At 39.6% G+C, this 23,364-nt stretch overlaps 1 protein-coding gene across 4 annotated transcripts in view; it reads right to left on the minus strand.

Moving 5' to 3' along the window:
- Positions 1-23,364, minus strand: part of NAALADL2 (N-acetylated alpha-linked acidic dipeptidase like 2) — a 381,205-nt gene that overhangs the window by 174,613 nt on the left and 183,228 nt on the right. For all 4 annotated transcript variants that reach the window (XM_059855754.1, XM_059855752.1, XM_059855751.1 and 1 more), the window contains one exon: positions 5,510-5,783. In XM_059855754.1, the coding sequence (XP_059711737.1) occupies positions 5,510-5,783 (274 nt within the window). The remainder of the gene's footprint in view (positions 1-5,509; positions 5,784-23,364) is intronic.

Consider the following 23,364-nt stretch of genomic DNA (forward strand, 5'->3'; position numbering starts at 1 on the left):
TAAAACAGTAAAAGGCTCTGCAGCAGCAGCATTTACATCTTTGAAACCCTGCCTTCAATGACACAAAAATCTCCCAGCAATATTAATATGGGCTTTGAGCACGATGAACTACTATTATTTTTAGGGAACTGTACAACTTTATTTATTAATGGTTATGTGATATATGCCAGAAAACTGACAGGATGTTCTGCAGGACATCTCTTCAATGATCACTTTTGGAGCCCTCGCCTGCAATTTTAAATTATATAACCTTCACATTGCATTTCACAGCTTTCTATATGTAATTATAATGGAGTGGCAGCTATGCTGTAGTTAATGTTGAATGTTGTTTTCTGCTTAAAGGTCAAGTCTATTCTAAAATCCATATTCTTAGTGAGATTGTCTTGGAAAATTGCTGTGCCTACTTGGTATGCAGAGCAGGGGTCTAAATTACGATTATTTGTGGAAGAGGTTTCGGAGAAACTCTTCTATAAATAAAAGATAAATAAAGCTGCACTAAAACTTCTAAATGTTACCAAAAAAAATCACATGATTCTTCTCATTTGTGTCTATGTGTTATTCAACCTATAGCCCTAACCATCTGCAAAACTGATTTCAGTTGCTAGGGATTCATTTTAGCTAGTGCATGTCTCTTCAGAGAAGAAATCTTTAAAAATGTTAATAACATAAAGATAATAATGAACTAAATTTGGCATGCCTAAAAGAATTAAATGCACACATGTATAAAGAGTCCCTCTAGCTTGGTATTTTGCACCAATGTGCCATCAAAAATGACTGAAAGACTTAGGAAGAGATGCTGTGATTATTTAATCTAAATTAAATGCACTCTCTGCCTTTGGAATTCAAGATGTGCTAGTGAGCATGCTGCAGAAGGCTCATTTAGAAATTCTGCCTGGGGACAAAAATAACCTGTGAAGATTTTAAAATTTTCTAAAACCAACCCGCTGACACCAATCTTAATTCTGAAATATTGTTAAGGAAATTACCACTGATTAGCTGGAGGGAAGAGAAAAGATAATAAGGGTGCACTAATCACATTTCCAGCACAATGAAACCGAATCAAATGAAAGCAAGCTTTGGGGTCAAGGACTTCCTGATGCACTGTCCCCTCCAGAGGAACTCCAGACCTTTTGGTGCAGAGCTGGAAATAAAGAGAGCTGCCAGTACTGGGGTGTAAACCTGAGCGGGGAGGGGAGGGGACTGCAGGACACACAAGTGGGGACTTCAGGACACACTCCTGGCAGGAGTGGGAAAGGTTAGAGGAACAGGCAGTAGAGGAGAGGAAGACTCCCATCTTCCTGCAAAGAACCTGGGAAAAAAGAGGATGAATGGGGAAAGGAGGCATCTAAAGACAGCCATAGAAAATGGGATAGTGGATAAGAAGTGGGCAAACTCCCTTCCTTGTGAAAGAGGATCTAACAGCCAAATCTGAGTCCTGCTACCCTTATTCCCCTCTTGCCAAGATTGAAGAATGATGGGAAGATGACTGAGTGAGCTTAACAGATGGGCTTGTACATCCCAGATTGCTTCAGGTTGCATTAATCTCTGCGGTGGGTTCTCATTTAGCTGAGAAAATGTCACCAAAACAAACGAACCGGAGCAGACTGAGACGTGACCAGCAGATGCAGAGAATCTCTTCTGCATGGTGTGGGTAGAGGCAGGCAGGCAGCATTCCCACTTGTCTGCTCCCTGCAGCCCCTCCAAAACTCATCAAAGATACCCCTGGCTGATTGGGCATAAATGCCTCAGATCAGCAGATGCTGCCACAGAGAAATCAGTAGGAACTGGGAATGTGGATGATGGCAGGGAAGTGAGGAGACACAACAGAGGAGTCAAAGCAGTCAGGGGACAGGGACAGAGCAGTGGCCAAAACACAAAACAGACATAGTCAGGTGTTGGGAGAACTGCCTCAGAGATGAGGCAGTTCGTTTCTGTCCATAACCCCTCAAATAATCCCTGTCTGCATGTGCATCTCCATTTCAAGAGCATGCCAGTACCTCTACTCTTGCATCCTCTCCTGGCTCCTGAACAGCCCTTTCGGTATCTGAAAGGTCCAGGAATGAAACAGGATGTTTTGCTGGGCTTGCTGAGAACATCCATGAGGGTAGAAGCAAACCCCAAACCAGAAGAGATGGGAAGCAAAGGAACCAACAGGGATTTGGTGCATTATTCCAAAAGAGGCAGAGTAGTGAATCATGAGACAATGCTGAGGACACCAAGTACCTCAGTTCAAAGCATGAAAGCAGACTTAGGATTGCCAAAAGTTCTTAACACTTCCATAAAGTAAAGAGTGAATAAACTGAAGGTGAAAGGAAAGTGAGGAAAACTTCAGGTCACACAAACATAACTTCAGAAAATGCATGAATACAAAGCAAATACCATTTACATTTTGCTTTAATTAGGCTGTCCTTGAACGTTATTCCCACGCACTGACCATTACATCTGCTAGGACTATTTCCAGTTGCTAAAGAAACAGTGGAGAGAGCAGACAAACACTGTGTGCCCACATGTGTTTGTTCCAGAAGCTGCTGCACTCAGCAGAACTGACTGAAAGCAACATTCCAGTGCCCCAAGTATACCCCTGCTTCTCCTTTGGTGTACTCAGGGATCACCACACCCCTGTCACACGCGGGACACCATTTAACAGAGTGGAACTGAAGGGGGACACCAGATTTTGGGGGTTCACAGCCCTCTCTCATCAGCTCCTGGTGATGTTATCTCAGCCCCCTCCACTCCCCAGGGACAGAGCACCCCCCCAGGTCCTGGATCCCAAAGCTGCAGGAGGCAGGAGCAGCACATTCGGATTCACCACACCACCCTCACTTGGAGACCGGCTGGATACCGTCTGACAATGCATTTTGCTTTAATGCATAAATTTGAAGCAATGTAATTTCCATTTATATGTGCACTCTGCTGGCCAGAGCAGCTTTCCTGTTTTTATCAAGCAGACAAAAGGTTTAAGCTCTATAAAAGGTGGCTGATATTTAAGTTTTAATAAAAATATATTTCAGGTATGTCATTCTTTCCTTAGGCTGACCTAGCCTACAATATATTATTTACATAACTGCTGCAATATCTATTTCAAAACTGACTCGACAGCCCTCTCCAGAACTGTAAGCTGCCCTGCCTGTCACCATGATGGGTAAACACTGTCACCTTTTCACAGCCCGATGAAATATAGAGAACTAGTAAAGTGCACCATCCATCACAATGGCACTAAGTAGGTTTTTGAAGTAGATTTCGGATCACAAATGCTCACATTTTTACTCACAAATGCTGTTTAGACTGTTACCAGAAAGCACAAATTGGATGGCTCATATACAATGGCCGTATGATGAATGGACATGACAGGTGGTCAAAGAAAATGAGTCTTGCTGTTCTACAAATAACCTTGTCAGCATCAAAGTGGAGCTGTAGCTCTGCTGGTAGCCAGACTGCAATAGCTTAATGGTTTTATTTGCTTCAACTTCTAGCAAACCAAACAGACAAATGAGATACAATGAAGCAGCAGCATCGAGGCAGTATTAGCAATTCAGCCTGATTAAGTGACACATAATAGGAATTTTCTGCTAAGGATGTGCCACATTTGAAAGAAAATTATTCAGGTTATGAGTAGCTGTTATAAAAATACCTGTTCACAGGAAAACCCTCATGATTTTGCAATCACAAACCACTGCAGGATATCCAAAATACGCGACTTGTAGTTCCACTGCAAGCAATCAAGTCACTTTCTGATGGCTGAGCCCAGCAATAGCCACCACCTGCTACTTCTCATTTAAAGTTCTTCTACTTCCATTAGTTTAAATAGTAGAGATTAGTGTGTAGGATTGAAAGTCAGGAAGGTTAGATCAGCACTAACTTACCTGTAGCCTAAACAAATAGGAAAATTTCCCTTTTAGGGAAGAAATCTAGATCTAAGGACATTTCAGGTAAATTTTGAAGAAGAGAAGAGCACATCTCAAGTTTCATAAGGGTGCTGAGGTATCTCAAAGAACTGACTGTAAAATCATGCAGAGAGTCATTCTTTGGCTCCAGTGCAAAGCTGGAGTTTTGCCAAAGCCAAGGTCCAGCCCTTTTGATGAGGATGGTGTGTGTAGTCCTCATTTCTGCTGAACTCATAAGAGAAAACTGCCCTGGAACATAATGGAGAGTGGAACCTGTGCTGCTGGGAATAACAGCAGTGGTTTTTCCCGGAACATTGGATTTCCTTCAATCTGATGAATTTGTTAGCACCACATTGACATTCATGAAATAAAACCTCAAAGGTCACAACTATTCCTCTCTCTGATTACAGGTACTCTTACTAAGTTACAATGAGAAAATAATATTAAATATGGAGTTTTTAAGTGATATGAGAAGGCAACCACATTCATTATTACATGGAAAAGTTAAAGCATGTATCATGCAAGTTAGGACCTCTTCTTGCCTACTTCATTTTGCTTCTCAGCAACAAATTTGAAATGGACAGAGCCCCAGAATGAGGCTGACAAGACTCAGCATGGAGAGTAGGTATGTTTAAATATTAAGATGTTCACAATCTGTTCCTTTATAGTCTGTTAAGTGCTCTAAGCCATGAACAAACATGTCTTTTAAATAAGACAGAAAACAGCATCAGTGCAATAATAAGATATTTTTGAAAGGAGGAAGATGACAATAATGCAATTAGCAGTGAAATTGCCATTTTTATATTTCATAAATACTTTTTAAGATTTACACTATCTCAGCTAGGAGGGTAAACAGAAATGATGGCCTCTTTGTGCACTCTCAAAATATTTAGTCAGAAGCTCAAGGAAAACAGACAGTGAAGACAGTACCCAGGAAAAAACAAGATAATCCAAGATCTTATTTCTCTTGGCAAGTAACAAATCCAAATAGGTAGAATCTTTTTGCTGACAAAACTTCCTAGAGTAACTGCAGTAAGATAAAACTACAAATCGGTATTTTCAAGAGGAAACAGAGCAGATGTGTCAACTGAATTGTCACAGAAGAAACTATGTGAGATCCACAACCATAATTCAGAGGCTTCAGGTATTAGCCCAGCACTCCCACCAGCCTCATCCTTCCTACAAGCATCCCTCAAACCAGCAGCACTCATACATCAGCAAGGATGAAGTGAAACTCTAGACACAGCTTCCAGATTTTTACACACAAGCAAAATATGCCAATTCATAAACAGATACTTAACAAAAGATTATAGACATTATGTAATTAGATTCACATAGATATATGAGTGTATATCTATATCTATTTGCCATGAAGTATTCATATATATAAGGTTCTAAGGTTAATTAAGATAAGTATGATTGGCCACATCATAATTCACATAAATATGCTTATTTTAAGGCTGGGCATTTCAGCATATTTTCAATTGGATTTGATGATCTTAGAGGTTTTTTCCTACCTAAATAATCCTGTGATTCTATGTGTAATTTTCCAGTTAGGCTCAGTAAAAGCTGTCCTTTCCTGACTCTATTTCACCACAAGTGTCAGAGACAAATGGCCACGTTACCTCAAGAGTTCCTTTGGCAGAATAAGCTGCGTATGAGTACAGCAGGTCTTGGCTGTGAAGTGTTCTGGGGTCTGTGCTGCACTGCTGTCCACTTGGATAAAAGCATTCCCCGCTGTTTTGCAGAGTTACTGTGTTTGAAGCAGGGCCTGGCAGGTCAAGCAGAACGGAGTAATTCACCAGCCGGACATCTTCCAGGCCTTGGGAACGCCACTGACCCAGGATTTTCACTGCAAGGTCTGCATCATCATCTCCTCTGGGGAACTCTAACAAATCTCTGAAAAAAAACCCACACAAGTAGACATGGGTTTAGTTTATTTCCCATCAGGACTCTTGTACCTCAGTATGCATCAGACATGGCTTTATTAAAAATCTATCATCAAACGTGCAAAAAAAACATACAACTTTCTTTTTTTTCAAGTATTTTCTTACCAAGAAGAGACAAAGGCAACTGCTTTTTGGGAAATAAAAATAAGAAAAAACTGTATGTATAGGAAACATACCCAAATTAAATAAAGAATCCTACAGAAATTATCACAGTAACAGTTTAAAAATTCACACATCATTTGCTTATCAAATTTCTAAAAGAACATAAATTTAACTGATCTTTAAACATGAAGAAGCCAATCTGAACGAACATCTCAAGGATGTCAGGGAAGGCATGATGCTGAAAATTAGTTCTAATAGTTATAATTACATGTTTGGCTTAAATTCATCAAGGAAAGCAAATTTACTAAGCAGAATGGAACTGTTCCCCCAGATGATGTGCTCACTGTCAGCAGGTTCTTCACATTTCCTACCTGCACTGAAGGATTAGCTGAGCAACCAGCTTGGCCAAGATAAGAGGCAAACATGGGAATTCTTTTGGCAGTATTCACTGATGGGTCAGTGAGAACTCAGGTTGGTCTGGGCTGGCATCACTTTCAATACTGGCTGGCACAGTGGCCACAGGATGAAGGCACTAAAGGATCACCCTCCTCCCCAGCACATGCCAAAGGATTCCAGATGCTGAACCTACTGCCATGGTAACTTCAGAGGATAGCCTTGCTGAAGGAGCAACTGAAGGTTTCCCCTACTTATGCAGACAAGCAGTCATGTAAGCAAAGAAGGACAGAAATACAATTTATTACTCAAATAAAAAGCACTACCCACGTGCAGCACAAAAGGCTTATGGAATATTTGCTGAATTCTGTGAAGCTGGGTTTTTTTGTTGGTTTTTTGTGTGTCTCTATGAAGCTCTCAGGACTGAAAATAAGATTAATTATCACAGATGTATGATTTCCAAGCACAGAGATACCGACACTGCCTGAAAGTCTTGGCCACAATCTTCTCTTCACAAAAAGGCCACTAAGCCTAACTGCTTTAGAACTTCAAAAAACACCCTGGCTGTCTTGCACACATCAAAAATAAACACTTGAATAATGTATAGTATATTTAGCAAGCAATAGGTATCTGAGAATCCCACCAGGTGCTTTCCAGGTGCCCCTGCAATATCCAAAACCAGCTGCAGTGTTGCAGGTGGGAAGCTCCTGGCTAAAGGTACTGGCACTACTTCCAGAGGGGTTTGCACTGCCTCCAGGAGAGCCCCAGCAAGCAAAGTTTATGATGCAAGTCAAGCACAAGGGCTCCCTTCTTGTGGTTGAACATTTGATAAATGAACATTTGAAAAATGAACATTTACTGCCTAAACAACATCAAGGCCTTAAAAGGGCAGAAAGTAGAATTACAACACCTATTACACCTAAAAATGGCTCAAAAATTACATACTCCATCGAAGTGCCTAATGCCCATCATCATATTACATGGGCAGAATGATTATTCCAACATGCAAAAGGTTTTTATTAAACAGACATCTTTTTTTTATAAATTTGTTTTTTATAAAATATATTTTATCAAACCAGTATGTTGTATCCCAGGCTGCCTTGCTCCAGCAAGACTGTTCCCACACAAAGTTCAAAATCTTTACAACAACACTGGCCTTATGTTGGGACTTCAGGGATCCTGTCAGGAACAATAACTGTCTTGCAGATTTAATGTTTTTAAATTATCTAAAATAAGTCTTCAAGCAGTCTACACCACATAGATGACTTAATCCAATCTGCAGTATATTACAAGTTTCCAATTTCATCTCCTGTGTCTGCTAATGTAATGACATAAACTTGGGCAGCGCAGAAATACAGAAAGTTGTTTGATTAACATTAATCATTAATGGAATATCTGCATTTCCCTCAGGTGATAGAGACATTAATAGAAAAAATAATTAAAGAAACTTATCCCAGGCCAATAGGGTTATGGCACATTGTAACCAGAAGAATTCAGTCACAATAAAAGGAATTAGGCACTGAAAGAGGAAAATACAATAAGCAAATTGCTCCCTTACTAATAGAAGTAACTTTCCATTCCATAATTAAATCAACATGTCTTTGAAACTTTTGTGACAACATATCTGATTAAGTTACAGAAATGATCTCACTCACTATTTACTCCATAATGTCTTTATACCATGTTAAAATCAAATTGCAAATTATGAGCATACATTATTTTACAATAAATCAGCACATATTAGACTACTTTGATAAATCTTATGAACCACACCAGAAAGATTTTTTCTTCCCAGACTTATTAAAATAGCTGACTTGCATTTGCCTTTGATGCTGACTGCATGAACTTAAATTGGTCAGAGGTAACTGAACTCATTATGTTTTTCACATATTAATTGCATACCAAGTAAAATAAGCAAAACAAGTATTTCCTAAACCCAGTCAAATTCACAAAATTGTCAAGGTTGGCAGTTCAGCCTGGAAGAATACCAACACTTCACATGCACTTCACAGTCCTTTACAAATGCTCAAATTATTTACTTCCTAGAACTCAGGGACCCCCAGCAGTGGATTTCAGCAGTGGGGAGGAACAACCCCTCAGGGTGAGGATGCTCTCAGCTCCCCAAGCAGCTGCATGCTCAGAAGGAACCAATACCAGTGCAATTGCCAATTTCCATTTACAGCACTGCCTCCGATAACTTCGGCCAAATGTTTTGACTCCCTTTGGTCATATTAAAAAGATACTCTATTCAGGCATTTTTTCAAGGAATATTCAATGGGAATAACAACAAAGTTTATGGGCACATCTCTGTTGCTGTACATTTACATAATCCAGTGAAGTGGAGCCAACATAGACTGAAGATCTGGTCTCTAGTCAGAACCAACACTGATAAATGTGACAATGCCAGTCTGGACATTCCTGTGCATTTATAGGATGCTCTCAGAGATTTTCATAAATTCCTGATCTTTTACTTTCTAATACAGATCAGGATGGAACTAATGTACATCAGAACAGGACATAAACGCAGTTCTTGAGCATTCTCCTCCATCTCAAAAGGCTCAGTTCCTGAACTCAGAAAAAACAGGCAAACTTGCATTTAAAACCCAGAAAGTCCACCCTACTTCACTAGAATAAGGTAGAGATTTCCCACTTTGATGTGATGAAAAGATCACCACTGCTGAAGATTCAAAGTCCTTAACCTAGAAGAATAATTTTAAATATGTTAAAGATACATCTGTACTAATGCCAGGGGTTCTGCAGCCTCTGCAGCATCAAAAGACTATTCTTCACCGGAGAATTATAAAAGATAAATGAACACACACACAAAATATACAAATTTCATTTTCAATTTGGTAACCACGGGGAACACAGACCTGCCGTGCCTTAATGGAAAGTCATTTGCTACAACAGCTCTTTTTGACACAGCTTGCCAAAGGAGTGAACAAGGTATTGCAAATAAGCCAGCTGGGACACTGAAACACCACTCAACAGATACTGAAAAATTACAACAGGTCACTCTAACATCCAAGAGATGGAATTATTTAACAGTATAACACAATTACCTCTCAGATAATCCTATTAAATTGCTATAAAACCCCAAGAAAAAAAGTTGGAATTGCAGAAGGATTCTACAGATTCAATCTAAAAGATCTACAGGGACAAAAATTTCCCACAAATATGTAAAACTTCAAGTGTGGTTGCTTTGGTTAGTTTTCTTCTTTTTGGATTTACCACCTGTACTGAGCATGGAGAACTGCCTACACTTCCTGGCCTACTAAAAAAAAATAATCTGAATTCCAGTTTTCAGAATTAGATGTTTAAGAGCCTTATTCCACATTTTTACTGTAAATTTCCACTGTTTTCTTCCAGTTCACCAAAACTGTTCATAAAGCAACTTTTTAGATAAGAGCTAACAACAAATGCCATTTTGGAATTTTTACAGATCAATTTTTCAGCTGAGTAGCTGCTCTCAGATGCTGTGAGTTGCAATGACTGCTCATATTTTGTAAAGCTGCATCAGATCAAAGTGTTCCCTTGTCTAACACGATGCTCCCGACAGTAACTAGTAGCAGATAATCACAAAAGAATGCAGGAAATGCATCACATGGGGTTATTACATTTATAGCCTCTCATGCAAATATCTTTTTTTTTTTTTTTTTAAAGTTCAAACTTTGTCCAGGCTGAGTTTTTAAGATGTTTTCATACGTTGAGGATTTCAGAGCTCGTTTCACTCCATTAAGAGCTGAGCTGTGGTACGTACACACACCAACTGCTCAGCAGATGCACCACCAGCATTTCCCACACTTGCAGAAAGAGGAGTTATTTGTGTCCATCACACACAGTGTGCACACACACAAAATGCTCAGGAAATACCACCTGCCCAAGCCACATCTGCTTCAATTTTAATTACATGTTCCTGTTAATTAGGGCACTCCACTGGGCTGGTCTCCAACCTGCCTGGTTGGATTTCTCATGGTCTGAACTGATGGCCACAAATTTGCTGCTCCCAAAATATAAAAATAAATAAATTCAGGTCCAAGAGAGAACAAATATTTATCAGGAAGTGAGAGAAACACACTCACAGTGCAAAAAGGTGCAAGCAGGATCCTGAAGCACCTCAGGTTCTTCAGGTTACATTGCAAGGTCATCAACACCTGCTGCACAAAGCTGATCTATGAAATGTCCTCTGTCACATCTACCATCAGCCTTCATACATTCTGGATATTCTGGGCATATTTCTAACAATAATAATAGTAACAATTAACCCCTGCTCATTCTTGGGTAACAACTAACTGCTTTTGCTATCTAAGGGAATATTTACAGAGCTGCACCACAATTTTACATATTTTACAATATGCATTTTAACATGCTTTAACATAAAGAAGTACAATTCAGGCTTTTAGCAAAAAGGACTGTGATTTATGGCAGCTTTTATTCTCACAGACACAGAATAAATTCAATTCATGAAATCATAAAATATAAGGAATGTCAGAAAACAGAATGCCAGCTCTAGATTTGGTTGTGCAGTTCTCTAGCAAAAAAACACTTTGTAATTTTTTTTTTTTTTTAAAAACATTACATGTACTGAGGCTTTCAGGTATTTCCAATAAAAGGGTCATAAGCTCTCTCTTTAGAAAGTCATACTATGAGAGAACAGAGAAATACTTTTAAACAAAACTTTCTAGCATTTTTGCACTGTGTTTAAGCCCACCTGGGTATTTGACTTTCACAGGGGTACCTGACCATATGTACCTTCTCCTATCATAGTATAAATTCATGCAGAACTGCTCCAGGGCAAACCCCTCATTTTCCTGAGAAGTTCTTTGCCATGGGATTGAAGAACACTCTCAGATCTCAGCCCCTGCTGGCTCCCAAGCTTAGCTATTTTGTACATTTATGCTTTTTCACTACAGGACTACCAAGTTTATTGCTCCTACCCATCACATCAGTCAAATGTCTTTTATACCTTTTAAATAAAACTCATGGGGACAGTTCAAATCTCCCTTTCCAACACCATGATGCAAGCCAAACTTGCATTCAAGGCAGATGGTGGAAGGCATTGAAAAATGACTGATTCTCTCACTCTCTGACTCCCCAGTTTATTGGAAAACAAGCACTTCTTTGTTCCCCTACACTAAGCATTGCAAAGTCATGAACTGGCCATAGGTGAGCTTTCCAAAGCTTTTTAAGAGATCTGGATGTCAGTTATGTGACATTTAGCCAGCACCCAAATCTTCCAAATACTTCAGGCCATTAGAGGGCCAATATGAGATAAGGAAATCACTCAAGGGGGGACAGGTAGGCAGAGACAGAGCCAGGAACAAAAACCAGATTGACTATTTACACTTGTGACTTCAGTTATCAAATAAACAAACAAACAAACAAAAAAACCCAACCCAACAACATTAAAAAAAACCACCAAACAACAGATGGTTATCACTATCCACTTTAAGAATAGTAAATTAACCACAGAACCCTTAACATGGAGAATGACACCTCCAATCCTTCAAACAGACTATTTCATCAGATGTCAAGACTAAATTCCACAGAAAGAAGAAAGAAAATATCTTCTACATTGTGTACTTCAGCTCTAAAGAAGTCACTGCCACGTTCCACTGTTCCCTCTGGTTACAAGAATGACACACTTTCTTTTTAGCAAAGCAAGAAGACCTTGCTTCTCCCTAACACAAAACTTCAAATACTTACCACAAACTGGACTGATCTACTCCTCAAACATTTATTCTCTTTACTACAATAAATGGCTTTCAACAGATGAGCTGTTGGTAAAAAAAGTTCTTTCAAAGTCTGTACACAATGAAGATGCCTACACAGGAAACCTGTTTTATTATTATTAAAGGAGCTCTTGTTTGAAAGATGATCTCTCAAAATTATGCCATTTTCTTTCACAATCAGTAACATGCCCATAACGACAGTTTTCTTATTAACTTTCTCAGTTGTTAAATTTCAGCCACAAGAGACAGGTCTTCCTCTATGGCACAGATGATAGTGTGCCTGCATAACATCACAAACTGCATCCTTGTACAATTCCATCTAAAACATTTTAAATAAGCTGCATGCTTTAACCTAAAGCTTTATTTTGAGCATACAAGGATATCTTAGCCTCTGTTTTATATACAGTAAAGGGAATAGATCATTTTATTCAAAGCTTATAGATCTAATTATTTAATGCAGAGTTTTACTCTATTTTCTCCTAATGCAAGAGAAGCAGCAGCTCCAAACAGCTGTGCCCTGCCTTTTCCAGCAGGTTACAGCGCCGGGGGCGATGTCGAGCCACAGTGGAAGGAGGAGGGAAAAGACAATCCCTCACCTTGAAATGTTTGCATATAACCCTGCATTCACTGGCAGAGCACTGACCCAGCAAAACTTCACGACCATATCATCTCCTTTTCTTCCCAGACCACAGGGAATATGTCAGTGTCTCAATAAAATGTGACCAGCTGCATAATCAAGTCCAAGTGGTTCCTTTTACTGTCGGAGACAATTAGGTTTACTTCCAGCAAGAGACCATTTCTGTGTGGATGTGAATAGCACTGGATGGTTCTTTTTCTATATAGAAAACCTATTGATCAAAAAAAAAAAAAAAAACCCTACCCTTGAAACCTTGCTTTTTATACAGGAAATCTGCAGATGAAAAAAAAATAAAATCTCAATACTGCTCAACTGGCAGTATTTTATTCCTTTCAATTGCCAATCATTAGATTACACCGTGAACTCCAAAGTAATTACACTGAATGTGTCATTCAGATGGCATTGGACATCTTTATTGGAACTGTATGATTTAACTTTTAAATAATACCCCAGTTCTCAAAGGACAATGAGGAATTAAAGAGGGCATGCTAATCAGAAAAAAAAAAAACCACAAAACCCAACAGAAAAACCACAAAACAAACAAACAAAAAACCCCAAACCAAAAAAACAAAAAACCAAGCAAAACCACAACAACTTGGCACTGCTTAGAAAAGCTACCTATTATTTAAAGATTGAGGATTACTTGCAATTAGATAAATCCCAAAATAAATGTTTAGTTTTTGGAATCTGAAAATAATTTAAAAAACTTTAATTTCTTTCACGCATTTCAAGAAGTTAACCTTATATACAGGAAAACCTAAGAGAACCACAAGATGATGCCATGTAACCTTCCTGTTATCAGCCTCATTTTCTTATCAGCATATGTTAATTTACCAATGCAATTCCCATAGAACTGCAAAGACTTCTAGCTGATATGTCAAGCTTGGATATTTTACAAAAATATTTAAAAGTTCAGTAGAATTTATTGGTTAAAATGAAAACTGCAAATTAAAAGGAAAAAAAATGAGAAAGTAAAATACCATCTCCACATGCTTATGTAAGCAGAGTGCTATCACAAATGCCATATCACATGGCTTAGTTCTGATAATCTCCATCTCACCAGCTGAACTGTGTTTCAGATGCATTTGTTTTTATCTGAAAACACTGACAGCTTCCAAGTGACCCTTCAGTTCTAATATACAGCTGAGGAAATCAGCACTGATAACCAAAACACTGTCCTGAAGTTATTTACACTGCACCACAAATCCAACTGCTTGTGGATAAACTAAAAGCTCTCTCCAAAGGAGCAAGCATAAAATCTTATAAAGACAAGCCTGGGAAGAGGCCACAGGAGATCATTTGGTTTGAGGCAGGCTCAGCTCACCCCACTGCCACTCCAGGCATTTGTTTTCCTGCCCTTTTCCAAAGATATAAACCTCTTGTCCATCCTAAATAACCACCCTGCTGTATTTAGACACGCTGCATTTTCTCCTTTCCCCCACTCATGGTGAGAACAGACTAATCTTTTTCTCTCTGCAAGTTTTTGGTTTTTTGGTTTTTTTTACATACATAAGGAATGCTCTCATGGCCTTCCCTCATCTTCTCTTAAAATCAAATTTCCTCAGTTTTTTCATTCATTTCCTAAGAGCTCCTGCTCCTGAAATCTCCAACTGCCCTTCCTCACCTCTTCTGGCCCCTCTCCAGCTTGTCCCCACTCCTCTCGAAGCAGAAATCCAACAAAAGGCTATTCTGAATATGCCATTTGCACTGAAAATGAAGGATTAGCATCCAATTATCATCTGCCTCCATAAAATTCAATTATTATCCTTCTGCTGTCCTTTATTTTGATTTCAACTCTGTACCTCTGCAGTAAGTTCATCGACTCCTTCAGCTCTGCTGACCTCAAAGGGGCCTCATCATTTCATCACTCATTTGCTTCAGGAGGGAATGGTCCTGAATACATCTCCATGGACTGTAGAAAACAGGTCAGACTTTCTAAGTGCTGAGAATCCACTGCTAAAACACACATTCACCTGCTCCCCACCCCAAATGAAAAAGTTCCCAGGAAGAAAACTAAGCTTAAATGCTAGACTTCCAGAATTGTTCTGTCTGCCTCACACCAGATTTCACTGTACACCAGTGTGGACACTAGAAGGATAAACTTTTTAAAGTAGGCAAAATTCAAAGTATTTGCTTGGTCAGTTCTAAGCCTCTACTGATGTCAAGCCTGGGGCTGATCAGAGGTTTAGATTCCAAAATCATCACTCCGTTTGCAATGAGAATCCAGTAGGTTTGCTCTCAGTACAGCAAATAACCATCTGCACAGTCCACTTCAGGTCCACACAAAAAGGTCTTTTCTGTCCTTTCTGAGGTTGATCTACCCACGTCATCTCTTCCCAGCAGTCTCAGTAAAGTCCACACACCCCTGAGGGGCACATTTCTAACACTTGGGTGTACATGGCAAAATGCAGGTGCCACAGTGCAGAGATTTCTAGAAAAGTGACAGGAAAGGGACCTGACCTGCTCCTTCTCCACCTCTTCCTTTGGCACATTTCATTTTGTATGCAACATTCCCTGTTGACACTGGCATGTCCAAGAGCACCTCACTGCCCCCAAATTTATCCACATTTCCTTGTCCATTGCAGACTACCCTCAGACTTCTGGCCCTTCTCTAGCTGAAAATAAAATAAACCCCACAAAGTCCCCAGAGCAGTGGATGCTGGTTTCAGGGAGTAAAACTTACACTGTCTAACTCACTTTCAGCCTCTCTTATGATGTGACAAAAAATTTAAAGCCCATTTTTAAGTGAACAGAACACAAATGAAAGACCAAGAGAACAGCAATATGCAGATGTTCAGGATTTGAAATCTAGGTTGAAAAATGTTCCCTAATTCAGCACAATTTGATGTACAATCACCTGAACTGCCAGGACAGATGGATGCTCTAGTGCCATGATGGCTCAACCCAAAGGCCAGAGTGGGGTGGCTGTTGCTAGACAGTCTAGGGTTTTTTTTTATCTCACTTTCTGAAAATATGAGTCTGAGTTTGCTCTTGATGTGGTGTGTTAAGAAGTCACAGACAGAAAAGATGACACAAAACAGGATTCACAGATTCATCAGTTAAGCAGGTTTTTTCTGGGTACTCATCTACAGAACACTGTCAAGTTCTCTCCACTGCTTCTCATATCTACTATGAAGACAAAGTCATCTATTAAACTATCAAGTAGCTGGAGGAATTGTGGGAGGCAGATGGTCTATTTGTTATTAGCATGACATGACTACTCGTATTCCTGGTAACAAACTACCTACGTGGACTATGCAGACACAACATTTCACCCCCATGTTTCTTAAAAATCTGTGACATTAACACATATGACACACTCACTGGCATATAAAAAGGATAAATATCATAATGAAAAAAACAGGGGTTGAAAGTCTAAATATATTCAATCAAGCTGAATCAGAGCAGCACCAGATTTTTTTAAGCAGGGGACAAAAAAAAGCCATCAAACCAGAACTTTTGCAGTGTAGCCACAAACAAAACTGTATGAACAGGGGTAAAAAAAAAACATAAGAAAAAAAAATTGGAAAATTGTAGCTATATCTGAAGCAATAGGCACTACAACAGAGGTATCTGTAAAGACTGTGTTTTGGGAAAACTGAAGATAAATTGAATTTTGGTGTTTTATTGGAAACCTTCAGAAAACAAATCTACCTTACTTAGCAAATGCAGGAACCCAGTGAACGTTTCACTGCAGCCTAATGGATATTGTGTCCCTTCTTCAACTTCTCCTTCCACTCACCCCCCAAGTGGTTCAGATTTACAGCCCATATTGTTCCTATTCTCTGGCACTTTCACTGCAGGCAGAATTCTGCCAGAGAGAGAAAAACAGGACTGCAGAAGACTCAACAAGTCCTGTGCATTTCTTCCTGAGAGCAGCACACTGGAACAGCCAGTTCTGGATTTTGCACACATTTACTTTAATGAACTGACTGGAATTGTACAAGTGCAAATCCATACGTGGGTGTTATTTTGAAGTAGGTGTTCTGTTTAATGAAGAATCATTGCAGGCTTTTCTTCCTGCCTATTTTCTGCTGGCTGCAAACATTTCCACAAGCAGTGTCCAGAAGCCCACTGCCACAGAGCAAACACACCTCACCCCTGCAGCACCTGCAAGCTCTGCCCCAACCACAACTAAAACCATACACAAGGAAGCTCCTTTTAAACCAAAATGCAGATGCCTAAATGAACATCAACTCCTTCAGTTTCTACCAGAGCAGACACAAGAACAATTAGCACAGCATTCACTTCTGAATTTTGGTTAGATGCTTCAGTAAATTACTTTGGATTAAAACTTCACTCTACAAGCAACAATCACTATGAGACCTGAGCAACCTGGGATATGTTAGAAGGTAAAAAGGAGGAGAAGTGCATTACTGTGAGTCTTGCTACTGAAGAAAATACCATTTGGAAGTGCATGAAATACTGAATGAAACAAATAGTGGATTTTATTAAATCTGATCTCCAATTAAAACAAGTATCACATGTGGTTAAGCCTTAGAAACTTTGGGGTATTTTTAAATCATTGTAACAGAGAGCACAAGGGAAGATACTAAGCATATTTTCAGTGAAGTTAATAGTTTTATCAACAAAATACAATATTAGCTGTGATATTTATGTAAGCAATATCTTCCAGAGCACCGACAGGATTTAGGAAAGCAAAAAGACTTAAGCTTCTCTTTGGAATTGCATGTGGGATCATCTTTCTACAGACTGTTTGAAACAGCAAATTTCCTTAGCAATCAGTGGAAATGCTGCATCAATGCAGACTCTGGGTACACACAGAGGGAGCACAAAAAGGCTCCAGACACCCAAATATGTGCCAGTCACTGAGAATTAGGATAAAGTTTTCTTCTGCATCTTTCTCAGTGAACTCTACTCTGTCAAGCCTGTCAAACCCTGCCTGTACCTTCTCTTCTTTCTGAGGTTTTGTGATTTGCTTTGGGATGTGGGCATGGAGGAGGGTCACCACATGTCACACACATTTTTTTCCATTCATAGGAGCTTTTCTACCACTTCTCATCATCCTCCCCTCCCCACTGCAAACTGTCCTTTGGTTACCCCAGCCTTTGATGGCTTCACATCTGCTCTCCTGCATTACCACATTTCACTCCTGAAATGTCCCTTGTCAGCTCCAGCCCACTATTCCCCTATAACACACTCCTCTGTGTGCTAAGCTGACAGGATCAGCAAACAAATAACATAATGCATTTGAGCCTTGGGACTGAAAAAATGACTGATGAGCCAAACACACCTTGAGTGGAGAAAGAAAGAAAGAATTCAACTTGACAGGGGAGCTGGACCACGTATGCCTCCCCCAGCCTTTCATCCTGAATATCACAAGAGAAACACTCCAGAAGCATTGGCTTATAAAAATAATTTACTCACAATATCCAGATGGTGAGTGGGGAGAGGAATAGCCTGGCTGCTGGAAGTGTTTTCCCACCTTGTACTCAGATTTTCAAGTTTTAGATAAAAGTGATGTCACTTGAGGTGACTTGGCAGTCTGTGCCCACAGGTTTGCTCTCTAGGCTAGCACGAGGTACTAATTTGTATAATTTGGGTAAAATCTTTTTCTACATCAATAATCAGGTCCTAAATTTTAATTAACAATATTACTCATAGTCCTCATGTGTAACAGAGCACCTTCTTTTAGAGGATCAAATACCAGCTTATTTAAGGTTTGTATTGTTAGGGGTTTTTTTGGGGTGAAGTCATGGTAAGATTTTGTATAATTCTGTTATGCAAGGCAGATGTGAACATTTAAAGAGCTGAGAGATGGAAAATGAGAATAATCTTGCTCTGCATCATCTTCTGTTCACCTTGGCCACTAATATTAGGAAATGTGATTTTATGACACATTTATATGAAGACAACAACAGCTTTATAGCTTACTATACACTACATTGCTAGGATGCATTTCTTAAATCATCAACAAAATTACCCTCTCTAGCTATGCATTTAGTTTACCTCTCAGCAACTGGAAAGACTGAATTAATCACATTATCCTCAGCCAAGATTTCTTTTTTTCTTTTTTAAATGGATGATTAACATTAGAATCTCAGATCCATATTTAGACATATAAATAAATAAAATCTTGAATTAAAAATGATGAGCGCTGAAAATTAGGTCACCTACGTAGGAGTTTTATTAAAGACTTAAGTACAGTTGAGATTATTTCCTCCTCAGTTAGAACATTTTCCCATGGGACACTGGCAACTCTATAGCATCAGGCATTTCTAAGGACAAAGTCCCCAAATGGTTCATCCTCTTCCACCCGCTCAGGTCTCAGCCCTAAGTCTCAAGAGCCCAAATGCTCTCCCTTCCAATATCTGCTGCCTTATCAGTACTGCAAACCCACTCAATGAACTGACCCCCCTCGAGGGATCCTTGTCCCAAGCCCTCTCCACCCCTCTGCCTCCATCTGAGAATTCCTGTTTGTTCAGCTCTGCTGATGGAACAGAAAACCCACCTCACCCAGGACAGTCTGGGGGGATTATTTACACAATTTAATCACCAGCTATTTGTTAATTGAACTAATCCTCCAGATAGAAAAATATTTTTGTGTAGCAAGTGTGCTCCCTAAGACTAATTGTAGTCCAACATCACTCATCTTCCAGGATTTTTCAGGCACGCACAGTAGGCAGTGGCCATTCTATTTCCTGAAATGAAACCAGCACATCAAAACCTTCTAGCTGAATGGGCTTGACCTTTGTAAAGCAGTGCTATTAATAAGATAAAATAAACTGCAGGACTCCAGCAACCAGGTTAAAAACTCAGTAAATAGCCAGGAGACGACACGAAATGAGACCAAGCGGTCTGTGTGTAATGAAGTAGATGATATCCTAAAATTGAATCAGCTTCCAATAGCCAAGATCTGCTTTTAAAATACAGAGATACATCTGCATTGGCAAATGAAAAGGCAAAACCTGTATTAAAGGCAGTCAAAGGCACCCTGTTTCTATCCATTTGTATTCCAGAACAATCATGCATGAAATAATGGCTGCTAACATACAGGTTTGCACATGCTGCCAGATTGAGGAGAAACCCCAAACCAGACTGACTGCAAGAGGAAAATACTTCCTTTTCTTCCTATAAATGTGCAGGTCTCTTACATGAACATACAATTGTAAAAACAAATTGTCACTACTGCATTTCTTAGTTCAGAAGTCAGGGAGATATGTAGAATATACATAAACCCCAAGAATTACTGGTAACCCATGCACATGTGTGTGCACACAGCATCAGCTGCTGGGACTGGAAGGAGCCTGACACCTGCTTCATCTGCTGCTGCTATTTTCCTGTTTAAGGCAGATTGCAGAACAACAGAAGATTTCAGTGCAACCCTTGATGACAGCAAGATGTTTGGAACACAACCTGCTTTCCCTGCCTCTGAACACTTGTAGCTGCAGCTCCACTTGTCTCCTGCCAGCTGCAGCACAAACCCCAGGAGACTCAGCTACCCCAGGCTGCTCCAGCCTCATTCACCACAGCCTGGCAGACAGACCCACAACAGCTTTTCAGCTGCTGATAGATGATTACAGAGGAATTTTCTGTAATTTTTTCTTTTTAAATCAAGTTAAAAAAAAAATCCGGTATCTAACAAGGTCAAAAACTTAATGTAAGCTACTAGCATGATAAAATTACAGGATCACCTCCCATACATTGAACTCTGACTCTCTGGGTTAATTACAGAGCAAAGCTGTGCCCCTGTACTGAAGCCCCCAAAATTATGGTACCACACAAAGGGTAAAGTTTAAATTAATCAAAGTCATTTTACATGCTATCTTCACACTCATCAGTTGCATAATGTGACAGAGACATTCACAGTACAAAACCCCATCAAATGCTTCCAGAAATTACAGCATTATTGCCATATGCTTCAAAAATCTTCTAATGCAAAACCAACTGTAATTCTTTTGCAGTACTCACAGGAAGTGATCAATTCAGAGACACTAGTTTCTGCCAAAAATACATTTATGAACCATTAATGTACAAAAGTATATTAAGCAACCTAACCAGTATTTTGCCCACGCTCCAAAACAAGATGGATCAGAGATATACAAAATATTTTCTTCTAAGTAGCCTCCCTCAGTAGAAAACTACTGAATTCTGAGACATCTTCCTTACATAACTAAAAAATAAAGAATACACCCCAAACCATAGAAGCCACTTACATAAAAAGCTTTAAAGAGCCTGAAATACACCAATAGGTGAACTTAATCTGATTAGCCACATCCAATCAAGGATTTCATATTATAACAGGTTGCATTATCAGATAATTCCTGCCAACTCTATCATTAGAAACATTAAAAAAATAAAAGGTTGCAGTTGTCAGCTAATGAATGCATTGTTAATGTGGCATCACATATAATCATATCAGGAGTCAATACATAATTTCTTTTTTTCTTTTTGAGAATGGGAGCCTATCAATAACACAAGAATTTTAACACAGGCTTTTTTTTTTCCAGCTCCTCGTCCAGGCACACTCAGGAAGAAGTGGTAACTGAAACATTCAGAAGGGTTTTGGGCTCTTTGACTGTATCAATGCTTTTACTCCTTAAAATACCCAGTACAAGTTTAGTACATCCCCCAGAAAAGGTCCAGTAAGCACTTTAAACACATAAAATACAGCTTTTTATATTAAAAAAAGCAATTTCAGAAACAGATGCTGGAGAAGAAGAGAGGAAGCAAAAAGAAAAAGCACAACATGCTGCCAAGATCCCATTGTGTATTACCAACTCTCATTTAAGGCATATCTGTGTAATGTGACCAACCATCAGCAAGATTTTTATAGGATATTACTCAGACAAGCAAATAGCACTTGAAATGTCATGCCTGGTTCACAGTGGAGCCTTTTCCCCCAGCTTTATTCCCAAATTCCTATAGAAGTGCCTACAGCAACAAATAAGAAGTTTCCAGCCATGCAAATCTGTTTTGCATTTAGTCTTAAGACTTTGCTCCTGGAATACTGTGACAGTGTCAGATTTTCAGCTTCTATTAAAAAATATTTTAGCTGTTAAGATTACAAAGGAGACCGTAACAGAAATGAGCCCAGAACACTCAGCAGTCAGATATCAAATTAAAAAGTATTCCTATTTAGATATAATTACTTTCACTGCTTGAGCAAGTAACAATAGAAAGCAGATGAATCATTTAGCCTTGTGGTGTTGACAATACTGCTTTGTGCAGTATTAAAAACAAAAACTAACGTGGTGAGACAGTCACACAGGGCCATGGTCTTGTGTGTGTCTGGCTGAGGCTTGCCTGCTCTGCCCGTGATGAGCAGCTTTAGTGCCACCACTGCAGGGTTCCAACAGCAGTGTCACTCACTGCCACCCAGCTCTGCTGCCTTTGGGGTCCCTTTCCTGGTGGCAGCTCAGAGCACAGAGCCACAAGAAGACATTCAGTACACACAGGGCTTTGGATGCTGCCAGGAATGGCTGCACTCCTCAGGTCTGGGCATGTGAGCTCACTGAAAATAAAAGCAGTATTTGGAATAATATTTTATTGCCCTACACCTCATGCTTCCTGGACAGCTGCTGCATGCCACGCCACAGGAGCTGTGTTTCTGTAAAGGGAGGAGAAAACCAAAGGGGTCTGGAGCACTGCAAACCTGAGCCAAACCCTCCTTTGATTTACACTGAGGGGAGGAAAAGGATGTAAGAGATGGATAAACCTCTCTCACTTGCTATAATATAAAGAAAACTATTCTAAACAAGCCTATTCTGGAAAACCCCTAGGCTAACAATTTAATTTCTGACTGCAGGGATATTACCTTGTTAAATCAACAGTCAGTGAAAGGCTTTTACTTCACCCTGTAAATGCATTCTCAGTCCTTCTCTTTCCCACTGTACTCCTGCCACCAGATGGAGGGCACATCATGTGGCACTCACAGGGGAATGAGCAGGGAGAGCCACAACCCTTCCTGTGGCTCCTGACTCGTTCCAAACAAATAAATACAGTTTAAAGTTACTGTCTGCACTGAGACTGGAGGGAGCATTTGGGCCAGCAGCACGAGGACACAGTGAGTGGTCCCTCACACGCCGTTCCTGGTGGAAAACCATACAGCAGTGGTTTTATGAGGAATAAAGTCATTCAATTGAAACTGTGCTGAGAATATAACAGTAATTTATGTAGTTACCAGTTACAGTCTTTAGATTAGGAGATGATAGCCAGCCAATGCAAGATTTATTCTTTCAAAAGGCATTTCTTTCTTGAAACAGAGGGCAAGCAAAGGAGTGTACAGCTCTGCTGTAAGCATTGTTACTGCAGAAAAAACGGTTTAACTCTTCAGCCATCTGCTATGGCATGTTCCTGCTAATTTAAGACACAGGAAAGCAATTTTGATGAAAGCAAAAAAATTATTACAACTTCAGTGAGAACTCAGAATCAGCTGAAAATAGGAGTGAGAAAGCGTCTATTTATGTCTGGAAAACTCCCATCTCTTTCTTATTCACCCAGTCTTTGGAACAGAATAAAATGTTTTCTTCTCCTGTTGCTTCCGACAGATTAAGAATTCCAGAGCTGCCCATAATTAATTTTGGCATGAAGGTAACTACCCTTGCACAGTCTGGAAGACAAATGAAGTGTCAGAGAAAGGCACCCCAGAGTAATTTGTTTCTTGCCTTATCTACAAGAAACAGGTGTAATTTTTTAACAGGTGT

The sequence above is a fragment of the Haemorhous mexicanus genome, chromosome 10 (genome assembly GCF_027477595.1).
Source record: "Haemorhous mexicanus isolate bHaeMex1 chromosome 10, bHaeMex1.pri, whole genome shotgun sequence".
Lineage (NCBI taxonomy): Eukaryota > Metazoa > Chordata > Aves > Passeriformes > Fringillidae > Haemorhous > Haemorhous mexicanus.